Source organism: Heliconius melpomene, chromosome 7, assembly GCF_056956725.1.
Source record: "Heliconius melpomene rosina isolate 202511_hmr_F chromosome 7, ASM5695672v1, whole genome shotgun sequence".
Taxonomy (NCBI): Eukaryota; Metazoa; Arthropoda; class Insecta; order Lepidoptera; family Nymphalidae; genus Heliconius; species Heliconius melpomene.
Genome location: NC_140395.1, coordinates 9,017,348 through 9,043,298, shown reverse-complemented (window position 1 = coordinate 9,043,298; position 25,951 = coordinate 9,017,348). Strand labels below are relative to the sequence as shown.

The 25,951-nt window shown below is 34.4% G+C and overlaps 2 protein-coding genes and 1 long non-coding RNA gene across 4 annotated transcripts; 2 read left to right on the top strand and 1 right to left on the bottom strand.

Annotated features, from left to right (window-relative positions):
• Window positions 1–853: 853 nt before the first annotated feature.
• Window positions 854–10,721, bottom strand: LOC146537683 (uncharacterized). 2 transcript variants are annotated; one of them, XM_085188321.1, is made up of 8 exons: window positions 8,860–10,721; window positions 6,147–6,249; window positions 4,340–4,471; window positions 3,970–4,204; window positions 3,294–3,452; window positions 2,774–2,928; window positions 2,365–2,419; window positions 854–2,284 (listed from the first exon to the last, which is right to left on the bottom strand). In XM_085188321.1, the coding sequence occupies exons 1-8, from the start codon at window positions 8,932–8,934 to the stop codon at window positions 2,041–2,043; spliced, it is 1,158 nt and encodes a 385-aa protein (XP_085044447.1). In that variant the 5' UTR covers window positions 8,935–10,721; the 3' UTR covers window positions 854–2,040. The 2 variants fall into 2 exon arrangements, with proteins under 2 accessions (XP_085044447.1, XP_085044448.1); XM_085188322.1 differs by lacking the exon at window positions 8,860–10,721 and adding an exon at window positions 8,626–8,836.
• Window positions 2,202–4,331, top strand: LOC146537684 (uncharacterized). Its single transcript, XR_014878135.1, has 2 exons — window positions 2,202–2,292; window positions 2,574–4,331. It is a non-coding gene; the product is annotated as an uncharacterized LOC146537684 (long non-coding RNA).
• Window positions 10,722–13,476: 2,755 nt separating the features above from the next.
• LOC146537682 (dipeptidase 1-like) lies at window positions 13,477–25,453 on the top strand. The gene is made up of 2 exons (XM_085188152.1): window positions 13,477–13,804; window positions 23,756–25,453. Exons 1-2 carry the CDS (start codon window positions 13,646–13,648, stop codon window positions 25,097–25,099), a joined length of 1,503 nt encoding a protein of 500 aa, XP_085044278.1. The 5' UTR covers window positions 13,477–13,645; the 3' UTR covers window positions 25,100–25,453.
• Window positions 25,454–25,951: the final 498 nt, after the last annotated feature.

Sequence of the window (25,951 nt, the reverse complement as noted above, 5' to 3'; positions counted from 1 at the left end):
TAAGAAACCTTACAAGTAATAAATGCATTTTGTTTTATTGGTTTCAAATAACTTAATAAAGTAATTATTTTTCGCTTTAAAGCTTTAATTCTTTAATTTAATAATGAAATCATTATCTAAGCATTAAGTTATAAAGAATGAGTACAAAAAAAATGACATAGAAATTGTGTTCAGTATATAATGTAAAGTTTTAGTTCCTACTTAAGAAAAAAGTTTTTTTAAAAAAAAAAATAATTTAATTTTCTTGTCAATAAGTATACTGTATAATTTTTATACTCAGCTTCCCGGTTGATCCGCATATTGTAGTGCAAGCACAGAAAAGTTTGTGTCGTGACACTTCGATTTCGTCCTTTCGCCAGAAATCAAAATATTTCTCTACTAGTCTTAGTAGAATAAAGAAATAAATAAGAATCCGCGAGTGGGAATCCAACTCACCACCATTACGTTAACATGCCGCCACGATAGCCAAGCAATATATTTTTTGTTTTTAAAACTCAACAAAGTAAATATAGTCAATGAGGCCGTCGTGGCGCAGCGGCACAAAGATGTGACAATAAGGCGGTGGTTGTGGGTTCGATCCCCACTCGAGGAGAAGTGAAATATTTATTTACGTTTAAATTTCTATTTCTTCGCTCTGGTGTCGAGGCAAAACGCGGCGTTAAGTTCTGCCACTCAACATCCAAAGCCTCCAGAATTCGGCAGAAGGTGGGGATCGGTGTGTCTTAACACTAGGTTCCCTTTGCCTACCCTGTTGTGCGCGGGATACAGCGTGAAGCTGATTTTTTTTTTATTTTAACAAAATAAATACTTGCAACTATTAAATATTACGCTGTAAATGAAAATAATAGACATATCATCGTCAACAAATTTAATAGACATCACAACAACCATTTGGATCGAGTATCTACTTACGCAAAGTTACATTTGACATTTAATATAACCCATCAATATAAAATTTTTAAGAATATATACGAGTTATAGTTATTTATGAGTTGGTGATTCAGTCAGACGAAGATGATGTTTAAAGTTCACATATTGAATACACAATTTTTATATAATATTTATCCTAAAAGTTTACCTGCCCGCGCTTGGCGTTAAATACTATTTACTTGACGATAAATTATCGTCTTGAGCGGTTTATTTATAAGAACAACTAACAAAATCGATCGATAAAGTGTTTTTTAATTAATAGAAACAGAAAACAAATTTAAATGCGGAATGTTTTTTTTAAATATAAAATAAACACTTCATACTTTAAGACTTTTTTCTGTTATATGTTATTTGACATATTCATTGCAGATCTAAGTATTAAATATGTATAATTAAAGTATAGTGTAAAAGGTTAATGAATAAAAGGGTATATTATTTAAAAAATTAGAATATACATTACAATTATTTTGTATAAAGATTTCTTTTTTTTAATGTGTACATTTTATAAACTTATGAACTTATTATATTGAACTTATAAAAGTTTTCTAAATTTAGAATTTTCTATTTCAAGAAATATATTAGTGCAATAATTTAATGGACAAGATTTGCCGCCTTAACAAGCGGCATATAGATTATATATATAGACGTATAATAAAATAATTGAATTATTTTAATAATGAGTATTACTTATTACCTTCCAATTTTACTATATCTACTTCACATTCCATAAGTAGTTAGAATAGTCTTTATTGTTTATTTTATCATAGAAATATCTGGTTTTATTTTTTATAAAATTCGCTTTTATCAGTCTTTTATCTTAAAGGGGTCGTAGAGATCTAAGAGAGAAATGTTAACTGATGGAGTCTAATCAATTATTGCTAAAAACAACTCTACACTGAACCGTAGTGTTAGGTAGATATTTTAACACGGGCGATCATGTCTAACGTTTTTTTTTATTTATTACGCACCGATATTTCTGCAGTACTATAAAACAATAGCAATAATTTCAGTACCAATAAATAGTACTGTTTCTTTATAAAATATGCACAAATACAATTTATAAAGTACAACTGTAAACATGTAAAATTTTTACAAACTTCAAAGCCAGGATTACTTATTTAATCTTTCATCTGGCGGTTCTTCTTCTTCTTCATTTTCCGATTGCTCTATAAGAAGACTAGTTTGTTTGTTGAGATCTTGTATTTTCGAGGGGGATGCAGGGGGAGATATCACAATTGCGGGGGAAAGTGGGGGCGAACAGTGTAGAGGTGGAGCACTTCGCGCACGCGCCTCATGTTCTACAGTTAAGAGAACCATTTCTACTACATCCTTATTCTGCATTTCTTCGTTGTTACTGAAAGTGTACGTTAGTATTTAATTTATTAAAAAAAGTAAATTAATATTTTATTTTTTACTAATAAAGAATATAATTACTTTAATGGTGATTCTATAACGTTGCATATATTTGTAGAGCTTTCGTCTGGTGGTTCTGTGGAAATGTGAAAAAAATAATAAATTATTATTTAATTATACATTATTTTACTTAGTATATGTTTATATTTGAGGGCGTCGTGGCATATTTATTGTATGAAATACGAGTAAGGTAACAAAGACTGAAATCAATATTTTTGTTACTATTTCAGTTGCGCTAATAGCACCGGTCGATCGGTCTAATAAACCCAGCCGGATATGGAAATTGATATTTGCATTTTCGCCGTCTGCTAATACAAAGCACATCGTTAAGCTCTACAAGTTAAAACGATGTGCACTTATAATAAGCTAAAAGTGAAGAAAGAGACCCGAGTTTTAATGTGAGAGTTTCTTCAAGATGAGAATAACTTACGATGTATATCTTCGACGAGCCTCTGCTGGCGGGCGAGGGGGCGACGGCGCGTGTTGTCGCGCACCCGCAGCGTGACGCCTGCACAGGCACCGCTGCCGTGCAGGTCTAAGGCTAGCGATGACTGTGAGCCGCACTCAGATTCAGCTGCACTTGCACTGGATATACATAAGTTATTTATTATATTGTATTAATAGAGTTAATATACTCGTACATATTTTTACATAGATATCATGTTCGATTCTTGGGTTGCCGGATTTAATTTAATATTTATGAATCAAATACGAAACCTATATCATGGTCTATTATATCAAATAAGTTAAAAATAAAGTTTAATAAAAGTTTTATTTCAAGATAATTAAGGTAAGCTCAAAACAAAAAAAGAGCATTAACTCTTTCTAGATACTATAGCCTTATTTCACACAAGTAATGTAATGTAAAGTAAAGTGATATGCGTACACTTAAAGCAAATGCATAATGTTTCAATTTTGAATGTTCCTTAATTTGGATGTGATTACTATACCTTACGGCTGAGTGAGGGGGCTCGTCTACGGAGAGCGCGTAGCGGCGTAGCGGGCGGCGTAGCGCAGATACTGGCAGCGTAGCACGACCGCTGCCGCTACGCAAGTCCGGGGCGGAGCCGAACCGCGCGCGTTCTTTTGCTTTCTCGCCGCCACCGGCTCTGTACACACACTCACTGTCCTATGCACGCCTCCCACCGCATGCGACACTGGCATGGGCAATCCGTATATGACATGTGCTACTAGCGATTTTACTTTACTCATTTCTAAAGCTTACCAACAGTAATGAATTTATGTCTATATAATAATATATTCATCTATTTGAAATGAATTAGTCGGGTGATTATTAAAGACATTTTAATAAAATATTTTTGTGAATGTGCAATGCAAAGCAATGATTTGAAAAAAAAAAATCCTACGTCCAAACTGTAGAGGTACCTTGATTAATTTCTTTAGTTCTGGGTTTGAAATATTTTACCTTGTATGCAGTTTCAGTAAAAGGAGCACTGCCTCTTCCACCTGTATTTACACCAATAATTTTATCGTGAAAAAGACATCAACGCGTTCATATTTGTATGAAATTTTAAAAAACACTGGCCTAATAAAAAAAAGAATACTGTGCAAAAAGCTGCTATTACAATGCAATAGCGTTTGTTAGCGTGCAGCTATATAGAATACCTGTGACAAGCATGGGGTGGTCTAATTCGATGTGGCGGCGCGAGCGGCAGTGCGTGCGGCAGCGGCAATACGTGAGGCAAGCGGTACACGCCCAGCTGGTCCAGGCGAGCTGGCGCAGCGCACGGACCTCTGCGCGGGAGCGGCCGCGGGATCGTTTGTGGCCGAGCTGGTGTAACCTTCGCAGCACTGTCCCGAGCTTCAAACGTCATCACACACGCAGCTACCACAATAAAACCTGTTTTCATAATAAAAACGTGTTGATTAGAATTTAGTCTATTTCAGCACATATTTCTTGAATATATTACTAATTGTTAATATTACTATATTGTTTTATGTCTAATAAAAATAAAAAATAAAGTATATACGTTACCTCCAAAACCCATAACAATAGGGCCAGCGTACGATAAGTTGTTGAGATGGAAGCCCCGAGCCTCGTCCTTAACCGATATTGTGGAGTTACCGCGCACCTCTTCTGCCACTGACAATGTATCCGCATAATAACCTGAAGTTGTTAATTATGCTCTTCTAATTTTGTTTTGTGTCAAAGGATCGTTGATACGCAGACATATTGAATACTTTGTTTTAAGCTTTTAAGTGAAAATTTAACATTGTGCGCATTTGAGTGCTTGTTGTCTTTGTCATTCAGTTTTTAATATAGGCATTAAGTATCGCGCTATATTTACCGAAACGTTGTTTTGGCATAGAGTATAATAATTTTCAACTGCAAATGTTGTTATATTTTATTTATTATCGATACTTATTAGTTGTTTGAGTGATATCTTTCAAGATACATTTTAGGGAGAGCCTGGAAATCTAGTGTTAAAACACTCCCTTCCCCATTAGGACATTTCTATTTCCTCCGAATTCTGTTGAGTGGCGGAAATAAACGCCACACTGTGCTTCGTTACCAGCGCGGGAAAATCAAGATGTTAAATATTTCATTCTCCCTCCAAGGAGTAGGAATAAAACCCACAACCGTCGCGTTTAAACGCACGCTCGCCTGTGCCAATGCGGCTTCTCGACGGACGGATAATCTTTCTTATTTACTTATTAAACTACATGAAGTTATTCTGTTGTAATAAAGCAAATTTATTTTGTGGTTGCTACAAATTACAATTGAATTATTTTGGTCTGCACACTGAGATATTAATATTCCCACAAACAGTACTGTGCGGTGGAAAATTTACTATGTAAATACCAGCGCGCCCGACTTCAATATTGAAAATATCATAATATAAAATCTACTTTTTATTTGTATTATCGTCATTTTCAAGTCTATTTTGTTTAATTTGTAAAAATTTGTGTTTGTAATATTATAATATTGAAGTGGGAATCAACTTTTAACATTATTTGTTCTTCATAATGTTATATTAATCATACATAGGTAGTTAAGTATTTTAATGTAGCAAAAAAGTTCATTTCATAGAGTATAACATGTGAAATCAACTTAGAATGAGGTTTACGTTCAGAGAAGCCAAGATGGAATGCAGCGGAAGTAGCAACCGGATATGTCATACACCCCCACCAGAACAGAACACAGGAAATATCTTAGCGTTTGCGTTTCACTCGCCAACAAACAAATGTTTACATTTACGTTATATTGGTTATTGGCTCTGGCTGTGGCTCTTTAAACTATGTGTAAATAATGGTTGAAAGTAGATTTGTAAACTACGTCGAGGCTAAAAGTAGCTCAAATTATTTAAATCTGACGTCCGTCCGTTACAACACATCACGTTACGACATCGGAATAAATTAGATTTTTTTTGGGTTGCTGTAAAATACACCCAGTATGAAACTTTCAGAGATTATTTTAAACAAATACCAGTAGTTTTTAAAATAATATCTGAAAAAAAATCACCAATCATTTTTTTTCATTACAATTCCTGAAGTTTTTTTTTAAAAAACGATTTTAGTTTAATATTATTTTCACGATTTATAGACTAATAGAACTGCGTGACATATAATGAAATTTAATGTACGTCTTAAAATTTACAGAAAGGTCTATATGGAATTGATACGAGTCAATGTTTCATATTTTTCGTATCGAAAATAAAGGTTATAAAGTTGCTTCTTCTTTACCTATAGGCAATAGATACTTTGTTAGCTCCTTGGAACAGTCATTAATAAATCTTCTAACAAAGACTATTCCAGATCTATATATAGATATTTATTTTTACCTATAACAGCCATGGCAGCCCCAAGAAGCATCAACAACAGTCCAGCGCTGAGTGCACGGCATGCATGCCACAGGCACTGTGAGCTCATTTTACCTCGCACCACCTGAAAGTAAGAAGTATACAGAATGTGAAACCACCAGAAAGTAAGACGACAAGAAGTTAATATTATCTATCGATATATCGATGCAACACTAATTTAAGAGTGCAAGAAGATTTTAAATTATATTTTATCGATGAAAAATTGAAATTATGGATATTAACATAACAGTTTTATGATTGTATGCATAGAATCTTAACGAGAATTTTATACCACTGCTACTTCCCACTTCACATTTATTAAATTAATAAATATATTTTTAACGTGTAAGCTCTTCGGAAGTTTTTATAGGGCACCCACTTGTGTTGAGTAGCGTAACGGCGTGTCTATCAATATCTACTAAAAGACTACTTCCGTAAAAAGTTTAATTGGATGCTAGTGATCGAGCTCAATATGGATTTACTACTTAAATTTTAACTCTATGAGACTTAAATACAGCTAAGCCTCATGAAGTTTTACTTTTAGATTGATAGATATGTTTTGTCTTTTTATGTACTGTATATATATTTTTTTACATAAACAGCATAAACATAAAAATATAGTTAAAATGAACAGTGGACTATATTGATAGAGATAATTGTAGTGATTATTTTTTTTTATGACGGCTACGTGCATTATGCAATAATTTAAAGTGAATATTGTAAGTTATTACGCAGTTATTCTTATTACCATTTTGTGTACCACGTGTACTCTTACACTGTGTTCAAGCGTAAGAGATATTGCTTTAATATTCTTTTCCTATGAAAATTGCTACGTTAAGTACGTACAAATACAGTCATCATCATCATCAGCCTGTCCTCGTCCACTGCTGGACATAGGCCTCTAGAATGGCACGCCACTGAGCTCGATCTTCAGCTCTTCGCATCCCGCCGCTGCCCGCCACTTTACGAATATCGTCACCCCATCTAGCTGGAGGACGTCCTACATTACGCTTACCGAGGCGTGGTCTCCACTGTAGAACGCGCTTACTCCAACGGTCATCGGTTCTGCGGCAAATGTGACCAGCCCATTGCCACTTCAGCCTGCTAATCCTTTGGGCTATGTCGATAGCATTGGTTCTCTGTCGGATAACTTCATTTTGAATTCGATCCTTCAGAGATATTCCAAGCATAGCCCTTTCCATAGCACGCTGAGCGACTTTAAGCTGGTGGACCAATCGCACTGTCAGTGTCCACGTCTCGGCTCCGTATGTCATAACTGGTAGGACGCACTCATTAAAGACCTTCGTCTTTAGACTTTGCGGTATTGATGACGAAAAGACATCACGCAGTTGCCCATATGCCGCCCAACCAAGCTGTATTCTTCTGCGAGCCTCCATCTCGAAGTTGTTTCTACCTAACTGTACAGTTTGACCAAGATAGACATATTAGTGAACAACTTCGAGAGGTATTCCATGAAGTGCAATCGGTTCCGGAATTACATGTTCGTTGAACATTATCTTGGTTTTATCCAAGTTCATCCGAAGACCAATGCGAGCAGAAGACTCATCCAAGGTGCTCAACATATATTGCAGGTCCTGCACGGTTTCAGCAACAATGATAATATCGTCTGCAAACCGCAAGTGTGAGAGAAATTTGCCATCTATGTTTATGCCCCGTCCTTTCCAGTGCAGCGTCTTGAACATATCCTCCAATGCATTAGTGAATAATTTGGGAGAAATTACGATCCTGCGATCACCAACACGCATGCCCAGCGTGGTGATTACGGGCAACATCCTTAATGGCACAGTACAACCACAAATACAGTATTACTTAAAAAATAAAAAAATGGACACTAAACAGACTCTAAAAAATATATATATGTACAAGTTGATATGTGGTCGTTGTAGTTCTATTATGAACGTTTGGCAAAGTAAACAGTAATATTCTTTATAAGCACTTTTTCAAGCTAACCCTTAACATGAGCAAACATCTCAAGTATTAGTGTAAACAACGAGCTTCGTCTATGAATATTAAAAATTTTAGCTTTTCACCTCTTTGTTTGAAAGATAACATTCAGACAGCGACGCGACGCAAACATAAAGAATTCAGAATGCCATGCACTTCATATTTGAAAGGGGTCTATTGTACGCTAGTTTGTTCACGTAAAACGTTTTATACAACTGCACTCGGGCTTAGTAGTCTTACATCCTGCTTGCAGCAAACTGCCTAAAGCCATATTCTATTATTTGGGTGGAATCATATAGAGTTAATATAAAAATGATATCTTTTTTTTAATTATTTTACTATTGAGATTAACATTCATAAATATAAATGTATATATTATGAGTATAACATTATAACGATTAAGTCACTTTAAATGAAGTTGTGTACGTTCGATATGTTGCTTATTGGCACAATATAAATATAACTAACTCTTCATTTCTAATCGGCCGTTACTTACGAGGATGATAATAGTTTTAATGTATTCATGCGTGCGCAACAAGTCTTGAGCCAACTGTTGAATCTTCTGTGACCAGTGATCACATTCATAATATCATAATTTGTTGTTTAAACAAATATAGCTTTTTGTATTGGCACTGTGTAAGTCACAAAAATAGAAAGAAATCAGTGAGTTATGAGTATAACGGTATATAAGTATGTATATGTATGTATGACTGTAAGGTTGTTGTTATACCTGGACATTCCAGGTGGCCCCCGAGGCGGGGTGGGCGCGCCGCAAGGGCCCCGTGACACTCCGCGCGCGCCTCATGCCGACTGCCGCGCGACGACTGTCAGCAAGCGAGTCCACTGCGCACGCATCCAGCCTCCTTGCTCCAGCCGGCCCAATTCAACAAACAAAATCGAACTCGATTGTACAATCGTTGAACCTTAGCTAGGACACATCACATCATGTAAATTGTTTACAAAATCTACTGTCTACATGACATGTCAGAACATGTCTGGTTACTATAGTAGTGATAAAAATATAGTGTTTATTATATCGACAAGTTTTCTTTTATAACGAAATATTAACAATAATTAATAGACACTATTTATTTAAAACTGTATGTTTATTATATTTATAATACCAAAAATATGACGAGTTTTACTTATAATTATGTGCGATATGCTTAAGGTGACCATTCTTTGTTCGGCATAAAACGGGACATCGGTTTTATAATTTTAATTATTGTGTTAGAAAGTCATATTTTTGGAGAAATGTTTTTTGTATTGTGTGCTTTGTTTTTTTTGGGGGGCTTTCGTTTTTTAGAAGTCTGAAAATATGTGACATTTGTACGTCCCAGTGCTATATCTACGGAAGCGGAACACAAACGAAAAACGGGACAGTCCTGTTTGAAACAGGACGTCTGGTCACGTTAGGTGTGCTACATATAATGTACACAGCATATGGGTATATATTGTGTGTATATCAGAATTGCTTCAATATGAAGAATTGAGAACCCATGATAACCCTATTTATCTTACATGTCTTTTATTCCTCAACACAACATAAATAGAATGACTTTGTGGTTTTGAGTAAATGGAAAATATGTGACATCCATTCATTCTCATGGGGCATTTTAAGAGAGACAGATAGAGAAATTGAGGTAGGCTTTCGATTAGCGATGAGAATCAAATCACAGGGACTGTCTCTAAGTACTGTTGCTTCGTTTTTATTAAATTTAAGTCTCGATTTAAATGTTTTTCAATTAAACATGGCTTGAAAGATTTGTCACATTGTATCACAAAGGTGGGGAACCGAGTGTCTTAACACTATGTTCCCTCTGCCTACCCTGCTGCGGGATACAGCGTGAAGCTGATCAGTAGTAAATAAAATTGGCAAGTTCGATAAATGCTACGCAAACAAAGTTACAGTTACATAACGAAACAGAAGGAAATTCAAAATTTACAAAACACATCACCATTGTACGAAACAAATTGAAAATGAAAACGAAAAAAAAATTGTACGAGCTTCACGAAAACAAATATAAATATGTATGTATGTATATGACGCCGCCGTTGCAGCTGAACAGTGTCTGACAGTGAACGTGAAAGTTGTGGGTTCGATTTCCACTCGGGAAAACCTATTATTATTTTTTTGTTCTTGTAACTTAACATTACTGACGATCACTTAACATACTTCAAAAAAATAGATGGAAATAAGGGAAACGGAGTATCTGAACACTTTTCTACCATTTTTTCTTCTATAAGCGGAGTATAGGTAAAACTGAAACTTGACAAAAACATACCAACAAAAAAATATATATATTTATTATTTTATGAAAATATCCAACATATTTACCAATTACCCACATGCCTTATTATTTATTCCCTTTTGTATTATTATATATTCGGTTAATCTTAAGCTAGCACTAAAATAATATTTCAGAGCAGAGCATGTTAGTTTTATTAAGATATTGTTTATGTGACACTGTATGATTATGTACATTTCAGAATGCGAAAATGTAAATTACTGAAACTGGAATTATTGTCGCAACTTACTTTGCTTTTAGACTTCATTGCGAAAGTTTCCACAGTTGTTGACACTGACTTTACAACAGAAAATGTATCACGCGAAAACCAGCTTGTGAATTTCTTTGTCAAGAATAATAATTCGTGTCGATAATGACGGAAGTTTTTGTGGTAATGCGCGTGTTGCCCACAGTGAAAGTTGTAAAATATCACAACATGTCTAAGATAAGGTGTCGCCCGCAACTTCGTTCGCATGGTCTTTGTGACTCTTGCCATGGTACTTCCATCTCACGTCTGTAATCTGTAAGTAGTTTAGTTGGGCTACTAGGGTACTAGGGTTTCACTACAGATGTTCGTTCGTTTTTTATATCAACAGAAATTGCTCATTATGTTGAAAAGCTTTTGTTAATGTTATAAATATATTATAACTCTTAGACTTCAGCTGGGCTTTAGAGCATTCACATCAGACCTCCTTTTTTGTGTTAATGAAAACTTGATCAACTTTTCTTAATGCGACATATTAAAGTTACAACTTTAATATGTCTTATAGATTGAATGGTGTGGTATAATTTTAAAGTGTCAAGCCATTCACAAATTGGGTCTCCAACAATCCGAATGGTCCTACGTTATACGTGATGTAATGGTTCAAGATGATACGGGGTCAGCCCAGCACAGTACTCCATAATTCTGAACCGGGGCGTGACGTACTGTCTCGCTCTGCCGATGACACTAGTTTCTTTGATGCTAACTTGGCCAGGCTTTCCAGAAGATTGATCGAGAAGATGCCAGTATCGCACTGGCACTCATTTGAAATGCTAAGGCCTAATTAGTTGATACTGGGTGCGACTTTAAGAGAAGTGTTCTCGAAAACTGGTAACATGACAAATGATTTTCGCAAACGAGCGGTTTCATGGCTTTGGAGTGTTGAATAGAACCTGATTCCTTTCACTCAATAAGGGAACATTCCCGAGAGATGCGCCAATAGAAGACGGACGAAGATGCATCTTTATTTTGGTACTAGTCGGCGTTTTCCTGAGAAAGACCTGCGTGGCCAGTGTATACCATAAGACACTTCCGCTCCATTCTAGAGGCATTAAGTGTTAAGTGGCGGAATTCAAGGCCGCGCTTAGCCTTCCACAGCAAGGAAATTAAAATATTAAAATTTTAATTTCCTCGAGTGGGAATCGAACAGTCTCACACTAGTGCCCCAGCGCAGCGCCACGAGAGGCCTCAGTTGTTTTATTAATTTTTATATTTAATGACAGAGGTACGTATGTATGTACCTATATTTTAGATACATATATGATAAGAAACAAAATAGCATTCCTACGTGTTCACGTAAAATTCATTCTATTAAATTATTAAAATTAAAAGCGTAGGTACATGTACTATGAAAATTAACATGTAAATATCCCTTTGATCTATCTCTTATTATACATATGTATGTAGGTGCTCGTAAATGGGGAAAATGTTAAATATATTAAATGTATACTCCGTTGACTAAGCCGCGGTTGTTTGTAGAGTTGACTTTCGAGTGTGACCATTTATTTCTATACAATTTAAGTTACTTTTGGCCTTTTATTTAGATTCATTCACGCTTTGTCTTGTACAGCAGGGAAGGCAGAGGGAACACTCCGTCCTGCACTTTGTGCCCAAACTCAAGACGCTAGATGTTGAGTGGCGTAATTCAGCTCCATACTTTGTCTTATCATTGGAAACTGTTACATTTTAATTAAACATATTTCATTTCTACGAGTGGTAATCAAACCCACAACGCATTTATACGCAGTAAGACGCGGTCCCACTACGTCACGTTCATTTTAATAAATTCATATTGGTTTTATAATATGTGCACGACTTGTTTTTGTATAATTTCAACTAGAAGGATAGAAATGTGCAAATGTTTTTTTTAATTGCTTTAGAATATTGAATTTAATAGTGAAAGTTGCATTGATAAAGTGCACATACTCCCTTTGTTATGATAGTATCTATCGGCGAAGAACTATTAGAGCAGGACTTAGCAGTCAAGTACTTCTGAAGGTTCCGTACTTTTTAAGGAAAAAAGGAACCCTTATATGATCACTCTGTTGTCCGTCCTTCTCTCTGTCTGTCTGTCTGTCTGTCTGTCTGTCAATACCATTTATCTCAAGAACACTTGGAGATATCTAGTTATTCAAAAGAATTGAAGGAATGATTTTGATTTTTTTTGATTATGATATAATTTATGACAGTGTAAAAGCACTGGTTTATGATACTCATATTTTTTTTTTATAAAATCGAACTTCTACATAGTATAGTAGCTACTTTTCCTTAGATTCGCATCACATCAACCACACACGTGAAGTACCTAACTTTGTCGCATAAGACAGTAGTGTAAAGTAATTTTAAGCAGGAGTTTTATAAATCCAAAAAAAATCTATCTTGTATTACTTGAAATGTACGACCAATATGAGATCAGTAGAACTTACAAGGATATCTTCCTAACAACAAGAAAAACAGAATACGATCAAGAGAAATTTATATTTAAATATTCAGTTATTATTTAATAGTTTTTATATGCTAATGTCACTATTATAAATAAAGCACAAACTATAATTATAACAAGCAATTTTTATCCACAGCGGTACGAAATTGCAGGTAGGTAGTAATCTACCTGTGAAGCGTAAATTGTAGTTGGCGATTGTGCATTGGAAAGATTTGTCCGGCGGTCGGAGCGATGCAGGGCGCGGAAGCGGGGGCTGTCACGTGGAGCTCGGGGCGCCGGCGCGGCCGGGCCGCCCGGGCGCTGGGCCGGGCTCGCGGCCGCGGCATTCCCCTGCCGGCAGCCGGCCGCTCCGCTATGCGCGCCCTCGCGTGCTCCGCGCCCGCCGCCAGCCTCGCGCGCGCCCGCTGCCCCCAGCCCGGCCCTGCATGGTGAGAGCCGCGCGGGGGGCGGGGCGGCAGGTGGCTCCGCGCAGGTGCGGCCCGCGCACGGCCCGGGCCCGCACGCCGCCCGCCTGCGAGCGCCCATGGAGCCTCCCTGGGAGCTCGAGCTCGAGCTACGGAGGCACATCGAGAACTGCGCGTGCACCTGCGACCACATGGGCTACGGGAACTACATGGACTACCAGGTGGCGCCGGCGGCTCACGCGTGCCTTTGCCGCGCCATCACCTCCCCGCACGCCCACGTATGTGTCAACGTTCGCGCCCTCATCCCGCATGACGCATGCCTCCAGCCTCCACGCTGATCTGTTTGTAATGCTCATATGTCATCCATTGTATATTGTCCCGTACATGTATATGATTGACGTGTTTTATGTAAACGATGCTAAAGTTCATTTCATGTGGTGATTTGAGTATACTAGTGTCATTATTTTGTTTGTTATCATTAGTTAGTTTGTTATCATGTCATTTTCATGTGACTGTCAAGCTTTAATGAAAAATTTTGTTTACTTTTTTATTATAGGCAAATGTTTTTTTCATCAGCTTTACGCACACAGCAAAGCAGGTAAAGGGATATTGTTAAGACACTCTGTTCCCCACTTTAATTTTTTTAAGTTCTATATAACAGTATTCCATATGAAATGAGTAAAAATGACCAACTCCTAGGTGTATCGTAAATCCTTTTTCAATTATACTGGGACTATTCAGTTAATAGCGTATAGTTTTTCTATAAATAATTAATAAACCTAACAATTCGTGAAGCTTAACCCTTGTTTTACATTTCGGCCAACACGAATATGTACCAATTACTCAGTAGGTTAAGGACTGATGGATGAGTCATATTTCGACATCTCTTATTTGCTTGCGCAATAACTAACCACTGAATTTTGAAAAAATATAATATTTTTCATAAAATGAGAAATTAGATCGAATATACTGTAATGTATATTAACCAAGTAATTCATATCACCATCATAGGTTTATCACATTTAAATTAGGAACCTAATAAAATATGTAATAGAAAATTTGTAAAGAGATTAAAAAACGGGAGATATTAATCACTGTTAAATTTCTGAAATTAGTAAAAATAATATAAGTTAGTAATAATTTTATGTGTATATAATTAAAATAATTGTATATTTTCTTTTTCCGAATATATTTTCTTGTTATTCCTATCGTAACCATTAGGAAGTACACTTAATGTTTGTAGGTTCGGTCTCATAGAATTATTTGAATTTTATAGTATCACAATCACAGGCTTTTCATATGCTATCTATACAAAATTGATTGAAAATTACCGAAAAGAAAATCGATTGTTTTATTCATCATTTCAGCTTAACGTATGGAGGTATGAAATAGAAGGATGTAATGGGTAATCTATACCATATACATACATACCTTTCCCATTATATTAAATAAACTACGAAAATTTAATATGCCAAACAATAAAACCATACATTAATGTTATAATCAAAACATTAAAAGCCACTCAGGATATTATACACATGCTTGTGAAATAATCAGAAAGATCTAATGAGGCTGATGAATAATATCAGCTTTAATAGATTTTTATTTATCTTTTTCTTTTCTTCTTATTGTGATTGTTACCTTAAATGGAATCGAATTTAGGTTTCATCTGCCCCTGGGTGCATCGTTTATGCATGTAATGTAAAAACTGACACAGCAAAATAGAAACTACGTATTGCTTAATATAAAATATATTTTTTACGTCAGAATAATTAAGTAAAAAAATACTAAAAGCTTTTATTTTACGTACTCTGCAAATACAATACATTTTACTTTCTTGAAGTATACTTGTATCTAATGTTATATCACAGCGCCATAAAACACACGACATAAGGCACGTTTGACCGAAATCCCTAAGATTCATTTTATGCAAGCAGAAGTAAACTAGTCTTAGAAAAGTATGTTTTTGAAATGTTTTATGAAGCCCATCTTATTGTTGGAAAGCGGGTGTTCTTCAACGCCTTAGCTTTATTAAGACGGTAGCGTCCTTAAAAACAGGTTTTAATTACAATTAACTAAAGTTTAAATATGTAATAAGTATAAAGAATTTCCTTATTTTTTCTACAAGGTAAACTAAAAGTAAGGATCCTAGGCGAAAATACATCATTGTCCCTAGGCAAGATAACAACTTTTACGGATAACAGTTAAATTAATCGAGTTTCTTCTTTACAATAGAATGAACAAAGTTACTTATGCAGATAAAAACTTTTACTTATTGTAAGATCAACAATATTTTTTTACTGAGCAATTCATTGTTCTAATTAAAATTTTCTTGTACTTATAAATAACTACAAGTTATTTTAATGTATATTTGAATGAATTTGTAATATTTAATTTTATTGTCTTTAAATTTAGAAGGTAGTAGGTACATTAGACATTATTTTACCAGCCAGATTATTAGCCAGATCCGTGTGCAGTTGTGCACCCCATCACGGTCTGGTGCCCACCGTCGGTTTACGGACGATAATTTTACATGATAATGCCATAAGAAAACATTGATGAAAAATTCTATACTTTTATGAATTAAATTGAATTATTATCATTAAATTATAATTATTTTGTATATTACAAAGAAGGACTCAAAACTATAATATTTTTGATAAATTAACATTTATTTGCTTTTGTTAATTGAAATATTTTTTACTTAAATTATGCAGATTAATTTGAAGTATAATAAATAATAAATGAATAGATGGTAATACAATAATTAGGCCGATGGTGCCTTTCTATCGTCTGTTCCTCGCTCTCGCTTTCACTCTCGGCTCAGGGAGAACGTGACAATGAGTCATGCTTCTGCGTGCGTGCAGCCAGCGTCCATCGATTTATAAGACGTTATCACGTCAAACATTATGCTTGAAAATTTTAAGAGAATACCTTTACAAGGAAAGATTAGTTCGAAATTGAAATCAAGGCCTCCCTAGAAAATACTCTAGATACGACAATAATACGCTATGATTAGCTAAATCATGCAGTCACTTCGGTAATGAAATCAAAATATAAAAAAATCGAATGTGCTAGAATATTTACAATGTGAAATTTATTTTTCTCTGAGTTTCTATTATATTAATTTGCCTTTTATTTATTATAGTATCTGGAAAATAGTAATATCTTAAAATAATTTTATCTTAAATGTCACGATCATTGCCTGTTTTATACAACCTAACCTTTTGATATAACAATGAAACGTCTAACATTTTAAATTTATCCATTGTAAAACATTATTATGACTTTTAATCTCGAGCTCAATAAATATAGGCCAAGATGTTATTTTTTCGTATTGTATTTCACGCTACAATTCTTAGGCCTCTTGAATCGGAATATCGCGATGTCTTTCTTTTGTTAAGCGAATTCAGCAGTTTAAATAGAGGAGCATTAATGTCGGTACAAGTGTAAGCCTTCAAGTAGGTTTAAATTTTATTATATGTACATCTTACCTACTTAAATATTTTATTCAAATCTAAAACATCCAGTCTAAAAACTCTAGATTTTGTTTATGATATAAAATCATTTAAACCATCTTAATTATCGTATATTTCACTTCTACATAATATATTCCTTGTTCTCCTATCCAGGTAGCGATGCTCAAATATTTTTATAAATTATTTTTTTTTGATTTCGCAAAAAAAATTATAGAAAACTAGTCTATAGAGTTCACTACCCAGAGAATTACAAAGATTGATCCTTAGAAAACATGTGCTATTTTATTTTTAGCCGTTCTTTTTCCAAAAATGAAGAGGTTCTATATTTGTTAACTATTTATTGATTTTTAAAATTCTTCTAATTTTTAAAAGTACTTTCCTATTGTCACCAAGTCAGGATCAAATGATAGAATCTGAATGATAGATTTTTTTTTAATTTTGATTAGAAGATTGAGAACTTAATTTGTTCATGTCAACTTTTTCTGGACCAAAGGGAAAAGACCACTTTTTTTAAAATCCATTTCAATTATATCTGCAGTTAAGTTTCACTTTGCAGCTTCAATATTATTTTTTTATCACCAGCTTAAGATTTTCCATTTTCTACCTCTCCAATCGATTCTGCCGCGTAACTTTCAAAACCCTAAATACTGCAAAACCCATTGGCATTGTATAGATCGATTACTAAAATTAATGAAATTAAATCTTTATAAAAATCTTATAAATGAAGAGTCATGTGTGACTTATGATCGTCCAAGTCTATGCTTGTATATAAGATTTATCAAGTTCTAATATAACATTGATTAGTGATTTATATTTTTTTATTTATAACTAGTTCTATTATTTAATACATTTATTTCGTCGTTAACTTTTAATTTGTAGTAGGTACTTTTTGTATTTACGTATTTAAAATTGCGAAAAAGTTTATTAGCATTGCATTACAGAAAATAAAGGTTATCCGGTTTAGCATAATAATAAACTATAAAGTGAGCTAGGTTTCTTGGTATTTTTCAGTCTTCTTAAATTGTAATTTTGATATAAAAAATATATTAAAAACATTATTTATAAATACGAATGCAGTGCAAACGCGGGCTTTGAATGAACAAGAAAGTGAAGCCAACGAGAAAAAAATAGTTTTTGTTTATATAAAACCAACCGAGAAAATGTTACTAAAATACATACAAGTCATTCAGATTTTATCAACTTATTTATACATTATAGAGTGGTAGTAGATTGCTCAAAAGTCTGACATGCACTTGACGGTTCATTTTAATTGGAGAAAAATAGTACATGAATACATACAATTTTAAATAAAAAACATTGAGACTGGAATTTGTTATAGTCCTTAAAATATCATATTAAATAGTGAATAGACTCGCACACAGAGGGTTCTGTACCAAATTCAGGAATTTTGTCGGACTAAGTACTTTAAATTGACATAATTTTTTTATTTATGAACCATAATAAAATAAACCCTAGATGTTAACGGAAGCTTGCCAGAACCGAATAATGAAATGCAACTGCATCTAAGTCGGTTAAGCAAATTTTTAAAAATCATTGTTTTGGGTTCTGTTACGTTTATAAAGGTTCCTAATAACATTTTTTCCTAATGTCTTCCAAGTACAGACACCGACCCTCTTAAGATTTTATTATAAGTATAGATAGGTCGGCGCAAAAGTATTTGCGTATTGTTCATACAAAGGAAAATATTATTTTTTAGGTATTATTTTTTATTTATTTATAATGTGTATGTGCCGTTAAATATACTGGAGGAAGATCACGTAAAAAGCATGAGGACTCCCCTTCATACATGCCTTATGAAAAGTTTGATAACAGTGGATGAGGCGAAAGAGGTATGTAGAGACCGTAGCGTTTAACGCTCCGTTCTCTCTGACTTTCCCGTAAGAAATACATCGTAAAGCTATGTATATATGTATGTATGTACCGTCATTTATACATCAGTTACCGATTACCGATATACTAAGAGTTCTAAAATTCGATTCAGGTACAGCAGTACTAAGTAATTGAATAAGTTATTGCCTTTTTATATAAACTTTTAAAATGAACTTTATAAAGTACTTATTACTTAAAAAGAATTCTAAATTTTAAGCTTTCGTTAATATAGCTAGCTACACATGGGACTCCTTAAGTGCCTAAATGCTATTATGTAATGGTACTCACACGTCCGTTTCATACGTTATATATTATATTCGTTCACCATGATATCGTGCTCTAAAGGATTTCTAAATATATATAAGCGAGTGCTAATGGCTATTTTAAATATACGTCCCCTTTAAAATCGATAATTAGCTAAAAAAAGGCTAATGTGTTATTAAAAATATTAATATATGGGTCATAATCAGAAAAAGTGACCATTTTGTGTCTTTTCTTGTCCCGCTACTTTGAATGCGTTTTAAAAATACAATTTTAAAGATAGCTTAAATATTTTGCCATTTAAGATAAATTTACTTATTAACTTAAAGATTTTTGTAATATTTTAAATGTATTATGGCTAATAATAGTATTTTTTGTTAGTTGCAAAAATCCTTTCAAAATGCTTCCATACAATTTTTCGTGTCCCATTCACCACTTTACTTTTTAAAAATAGATTTGTTACGAATATTTATGGTTTTATTTGATTTCAGATGTGTTTATATTACTTTACATTATGCATAATATTAAATAGAACTACTTTTATTGATATATTATTTAGTAAATAGTATATATTAGTTAAGTAAATTTGTCCCAAAATATTGTCTTTTTGTTACTCAGGACTAGTAACGTACAATTAAATTATGAACGCAATTATTTTGAATGATATTTAATATTATTTTTTATTGTGGCACCATAATTCTTGAAGTCAATGCTGTCGTAACTACAACCAGTAGTGTTCTCGCAGCAGTTGAGGGGTTCAAATGTTTTAGAGGGAATGCGTGAAATTACATCTCAGGGTTATAAACGGCTTTTATTTTGGTAAGTATTCTATAATTTCGTTTTCTTGTTTATGTTATTTGTGTCTTTTTACAAAATCTCAAAAAAGAACTTCAGTGCTTGCACATGCAACACGTGGCTTATGAGCAAATATTTAAAAAGGTTAGAATTTCTCAGATTTTATTCTCAATTTTGTTATATTTCGTTACGTAACGGAACTGAGAAAATATGAAGCCTAGTTCATAATTACGTTACCATAGGAAGATTATGTATATAAAAAAAAATGCTGGCATATGAAAAAAATAATTAGTGACTTTTGATAACGTGAAGTAACCAAAAATAATGATTTTTAAGTTTTTTGTCTGTTTGCTTGTTTGTTTAATGTGTTTGTGCACGCTTATCTCAGAACGGCTTAACCGATTTAGTTAAAAACATTTTTTTATTCTTCCTGAAATTAGTTGTGATTTTGTAATTTTTTTTTTCTCTGGAGATAGTGCATTAATAAATATGTAGCTCAAGCGGGTGAGGCTTTTATTTAAAAACAAATAGGTTCTGTACTAGACAATATACATGAAATATTATTAAATACCTATTGATAACTATTTTTTATTTTCAGTAAGCGTCATGGCTCCTATGTCAAATGCTGATAGACAAAAAAGATATAGAGAACGTCTTAAACAGACCAATCCTATTAATGAAGATATGCGAAATAAACACTTACAAAGAATTCAACTTAATTCCCGTGATAACGACTCAAATTTTGATATATTTTAAAGTGGGTTTAATTTTATCATTAACTTTGTGATTTCTAACTAGAAATATAAGTTTATTACGTTACGAACTAGCGTTATTATATAGTTAATATTGTCACTTTGTTATGTTTTCTTACATTTATAATCTATTAATTCAACGATTGAATCTTTAAAATTTTAATTTGTGTCTCATTAAATAAAAAAAACCAATAGTTTTATTCATATAATATTCTTATTTTGTTGTGTATAATGCCTTATAACATCAGTTTCGTAACAAACATTATCAGTATTGTTACTTATCAGTTACGTTACGAATTCGAAAATGTCCACTTTTCTGATTATGACCCATATATATACCGTATCTGATCGTAAAGGTCAAATCCGTAGAGTTTAACCGAGATAAATAACTATTGAATACGAGACGAAAGATTGAAAAATAAATTCTTAATTCTACTCAATCCTTACAGAATTTACTACCCAGTTAATAATACATGTAACACAATGCCAACCTAAAATGCGACATCACTATATAACATACTACATATAAAATATATTGATGTCTGTTTATTAATAAAAGCAAATAGACATCACTAGGGTTTGCTGTTAAATCGCAACAGTTATAATAAATGAATTTTCAGTTCCCCACGCACAGCTTTCATTAAGCATGTTTCGGTCGAGGGGGCAACCAGGCCCGTGTTCTATAAAGGAGCGGTGCGGACGGCTGGCTGGATGTAAGGTAACAATGAGGGCGCAAATTTCACGCAACATTATGCCGTCCGCTGGGGCAGGCTGAGCCGAGCCCGGCTTGCAGTGAATCGATGCAGCTCCGCCCGCCCCGCTCGCTCGCCTGGTCTCTTGGCCTGTTCGCCTGCTCGTCATGTTTTCACAACTTTTCCCTGGGTTCGGGTCGCCAACAGCATGGAGAGGTTTACCTCCTCATAAATATTAGTTAGTTTAATTCTCCAAGGCGGCATATTTTTCCGCTATCTTTCAACAAGCAAAAGTTAGAAAAAGTTTGTTTATATTTTTTGAAATAATATTATTTTGTTTATATAATATACAGTGAAAGGTGACTTGTGTTAAGTAGTTCATATATATATAAGTAACATATATTGCAATCACCATAGTCAGGATATTTTAATTTATTTAAAATGTAACTTATAATTCTTTTCAGTATTTATACGTATTAATTATTAAGGACATTTTTTACTTAAATAGCAATGAAGGAAATATTTGTTGTTACATTATGTCAGGAACACAATCCGTTAAGTCCGAGCAAATTATTGTTAGCAATTACAAGGGATGGGAATTTTTCCTGATCAAAGGAAAACGCCGTGTCGAGGGTTCTTTTCGCTTATAGAGATATATATTTATTACGAGGAGCATTCAGGCAAATAGTTCCTAGAGATTAAGGGAAATGTGAAATAAATTTTGGGTAATAAAGGTGAATGTTACTATGTTGTTTCAGTTAAGAAAAATACATAGACTTTTTATAAATTCTCTGCTAAAAATCATAAACAGCATAATGCTATATATTTTATTGGCTGACATAGTTATTAATTCGAATTCTAGTTTTAAGATTTGATTATATTTATAAAATCAAAATATTGGAAAGTGTCAAAATATACATTAAAAAGAGCTGGATTACTTTTTTAATATTTTAAAATGACCAAAGATTAAAGCAAATAATGTATTTTTATTTTCGTAATTTTGAAATTGAATTGAATTATCGAAATATTGCCTAACTTATTCTAATATGATCAAACTTAATCATATTTCTTAGGCAGGCATCTTTAAATACACATTCAGAATGTTAAACATTCGACACGATAAAGAGAAATTAAGTAGTGAAAGGTTTAGAAGAAATATAAATTGGTATAATTTTAGAATGAGATATATAAATATATCTATATATTTGCTTTTTTATTGCTTTAAATACAATAATATTTTTAGGTGGCTATATTTGTTTATCCATCCTATCGAGTGGAATCCTGACAAGCGGGGACTAAAGGACAGGGGTAAATGGGTCACATGCTATTCAGGTTTAATATTAGGTCGGACATATGCGCTTGGAAAAAGATACATCTTTCTAATTATTTTTAATTTTAACATTTTTTATATTTTTCGTATAGTTTTGAAAATAGATATTGCTTTTGTTTGCTTAAGCATAACATTAATAAACTGTTTATATTATTTTTAAGTGAAATTAGAAGCTAATATTAAAGTTTTATTTATTTTTACTAATTAACTATGACACATTGAAGAATTAAAGAATAAAGTATTTGTTTAGTGGCCACTCTGTTGAAATGAAATCCCGACGAGTGAGGGCCGTTCGCGCCAGTTCTCTGTAAATGGGTCACAGGCTATTCAGATCCCAGCCTCTGCCTATATTATGTGTGCCCCTTGCATAATTGAACACACGGTAAATTATTGTCATGTCTCCAGATGCTCATAGACACATTCTAGGATTCTTTCGGCTGGTAGGTGTCTTCTAGCTTAGTTTAAAAATAACCCCTGTTTTATTTTATATCATCAGTTCATCACCCATGTAGATACATTATATTGTACTATTATAACTATATAAATCAAACAATACTATGAAAAATATAAATTATAAAGTATTTAGCGTCAACCTTATTTGTATGTCAGTTACAAAATTTACCCAACAAGAGTATTAAAACAGCTTACGTTTTGCGTAAATGTTTCTAGCATGGATAGTATTCAGTCATTAAACTCCATTGTTATTTAAACGCTCAGCTTTAGAGAGCTTACATTTATCCAGAAACCATTTGCAAGTATAATTTTTTTATATAATTATATACGCTACACATATTTTTTATATATTTACATTCCACAGCTATAGTATGTACATGAGGCATGAGAGAAGAATTAGACAGTTTTGGTCTACGCTACGGAACCCATTTTTTTTATATAGCACTTCAGATCGCACCCACATATTTTATCCAATATGGAATATATACTGCAAAGAGTATTATGTATACAGTATAATATAAGTATATACAGCACATATATAGAGTAATATATGTAATTCTATTTGTTTTTTTTTCAGGCAGCAGTTCCGGAAGGTATGACATTTCCGGGATCTGTGCCAGACGTAGCTGAGAGGTGTGGCCGTTGGGCGCCAGATTCACTATCCGCATCGGCATCCGGTAGCTCTGATGAGAAACCAACACCTCGAAGGCCGCGCTGGCGCGTAGCTTTGGCAGCGCTGGTTGTGTTGGCCGCGCTCGGAGCTGCTCTTGCACTGCCACTAGCTCTAGGCGGTGGGGGCCGCGCTACACCCGAACAACGGTTAACAACAATCCGGCGCATGTTGCGCGACTCTCCACTGGTGGATGGACACAATGATCTCGCATGGAACGTCCGAAAGTTTCTTCATAACAGAATTGGCGATTTTAATTTAAGTGCTGGTTTAGAAGGTTTGGAGCCCTGGGCAAGATCGCGCTGGTCGCACACGGATATTCCACGGCTAAGACTTGGTCAAGTTGGTGCCCAATTTTGGTCAGCATATGTTCCATGTGGGGCAAGAGACAAAGATGCTGTACAATTAGCACTTGAACAGATGGATGTCATCAAAAGAATTGTTGAAATGAATGGAGCACATCTCGCTTTAGTTACTGATGCAGCAGAACTTTTGGAAGCACACAGAGAAGGTCGAATCGCTTCGTTAATAGGAGTGGAAGGTGGTCATGCTCTGGGTGATTCATTAGCAGTGTTGCGTGCTTTTTATCATCTAGGTGCTCGATATTTAACAGTTACTCATACATGTGATACTCGATGGGCGCGTGCCGCTGGCACCTCAGGTGGACTCACAGAGTTCGGACGCGCTGTAATTCGGGAAATGAATCGCCTTGGCATGATAGTAGATCTGTCGCATGCAGGTGAGGAGACGGCGCGTGACGCTTTAGAAACTTCACAAGCGCCAGTCGTGTTTTCTCATTCAGGTGCCGCAGCAATTTGTAATTCTTCAAGAAATGTACCAGATGATCTCTTACGAATGGTAGCTGCAAATGGTGGAGTAGTCATGATAAATTTTTATGCAAAACTAGTTACCTGCGGAGAGCGAGCAACAGTAGAAGATGTTATTACACATATTAATCATGTGCGGAGTGTAGCCGGTGTCGAACATGTGGGACTTGGAGCAGGATATGATGGCATCGATGCACCGCCTGAGGGTCTAGAAGATGTATCGCGATATCCACATTTACTAGCAGAGTTGTTACGTGACCCTGAGTGGAGTGAAGAAGATGTGCGAAAGCTAGCTGGTATGAATGTGGTACGCGTTCTCCAAGACGTAGAGCGAGTGCGAGATCAATGGCGACGCGCCGCCGTATTGCCTGGAGAAGAAACTCCGGGCGCCCGCCACGGCGAGTGCGTATACGGGCCCGCGTGACGTAGGCTGCGTGCCGCGCGCTTCCGCGGCCCTCGTCATACTGCTCAATATTGACACTTGTTGATCGTAGTTATACATGTATATTAGTGTCCAAATGTGATTTAGAGATTAAAGTAATCTTTACCTGACCTCGATGCACAAATTGTTTAGCTAAGGAGCCGCGCGTGCTGGGTGCTTCGTCTCGACGTCGGCCCGCGGCTCGACCGCTGAACTCTTCTCCATCCACGCACACGACTTCGTTGACGAATGCCCAATACGATCCGCGATTTATATAATGTGAGCCAAGATTAAAAAAAGGAATTATAAAAAGAATAATGTGTTTATAGAAAAATAAATATTCTTTATTTATAAAAATATATTGTTTTATTTATTTTTTACTATCATAAATAAAAAAATCTTAAAACTTTTAATTGTATTGGAGTACAATTTATTTTATCCGCTATCCATTTAAAATATTTGTATGTTCAGTGATTTTTCAGAATCTAAGTTAATATAAAATTAAAGTTAAGTTTAGTTAAAATATATATTTAAAAAAACAACTGCCTTCTTTAAAAAATTTTTCAATAGTTGTTTGCTATTAGTTCGAGAATATTATATTACGAATTAGAATCTTAATTTTTACCCTTTTTAAACTATTAAAAGAATCCAATATTTAAAAAACTAAAAATTCATAGATATATTTTGATGAACTACTAAAAAACCGCAAACATACAAATATATGGTTGTGGAGTTGAGCGAAGTGAATCTCTTACTGGTCAAAAATGTGTTTCGTTGTAATGCTACTCCTCCTTGACCGTTAAACCTACAGCTCTGAAATTTTGCAAGACCGTGCACAGCATGAGGTGGATCCTA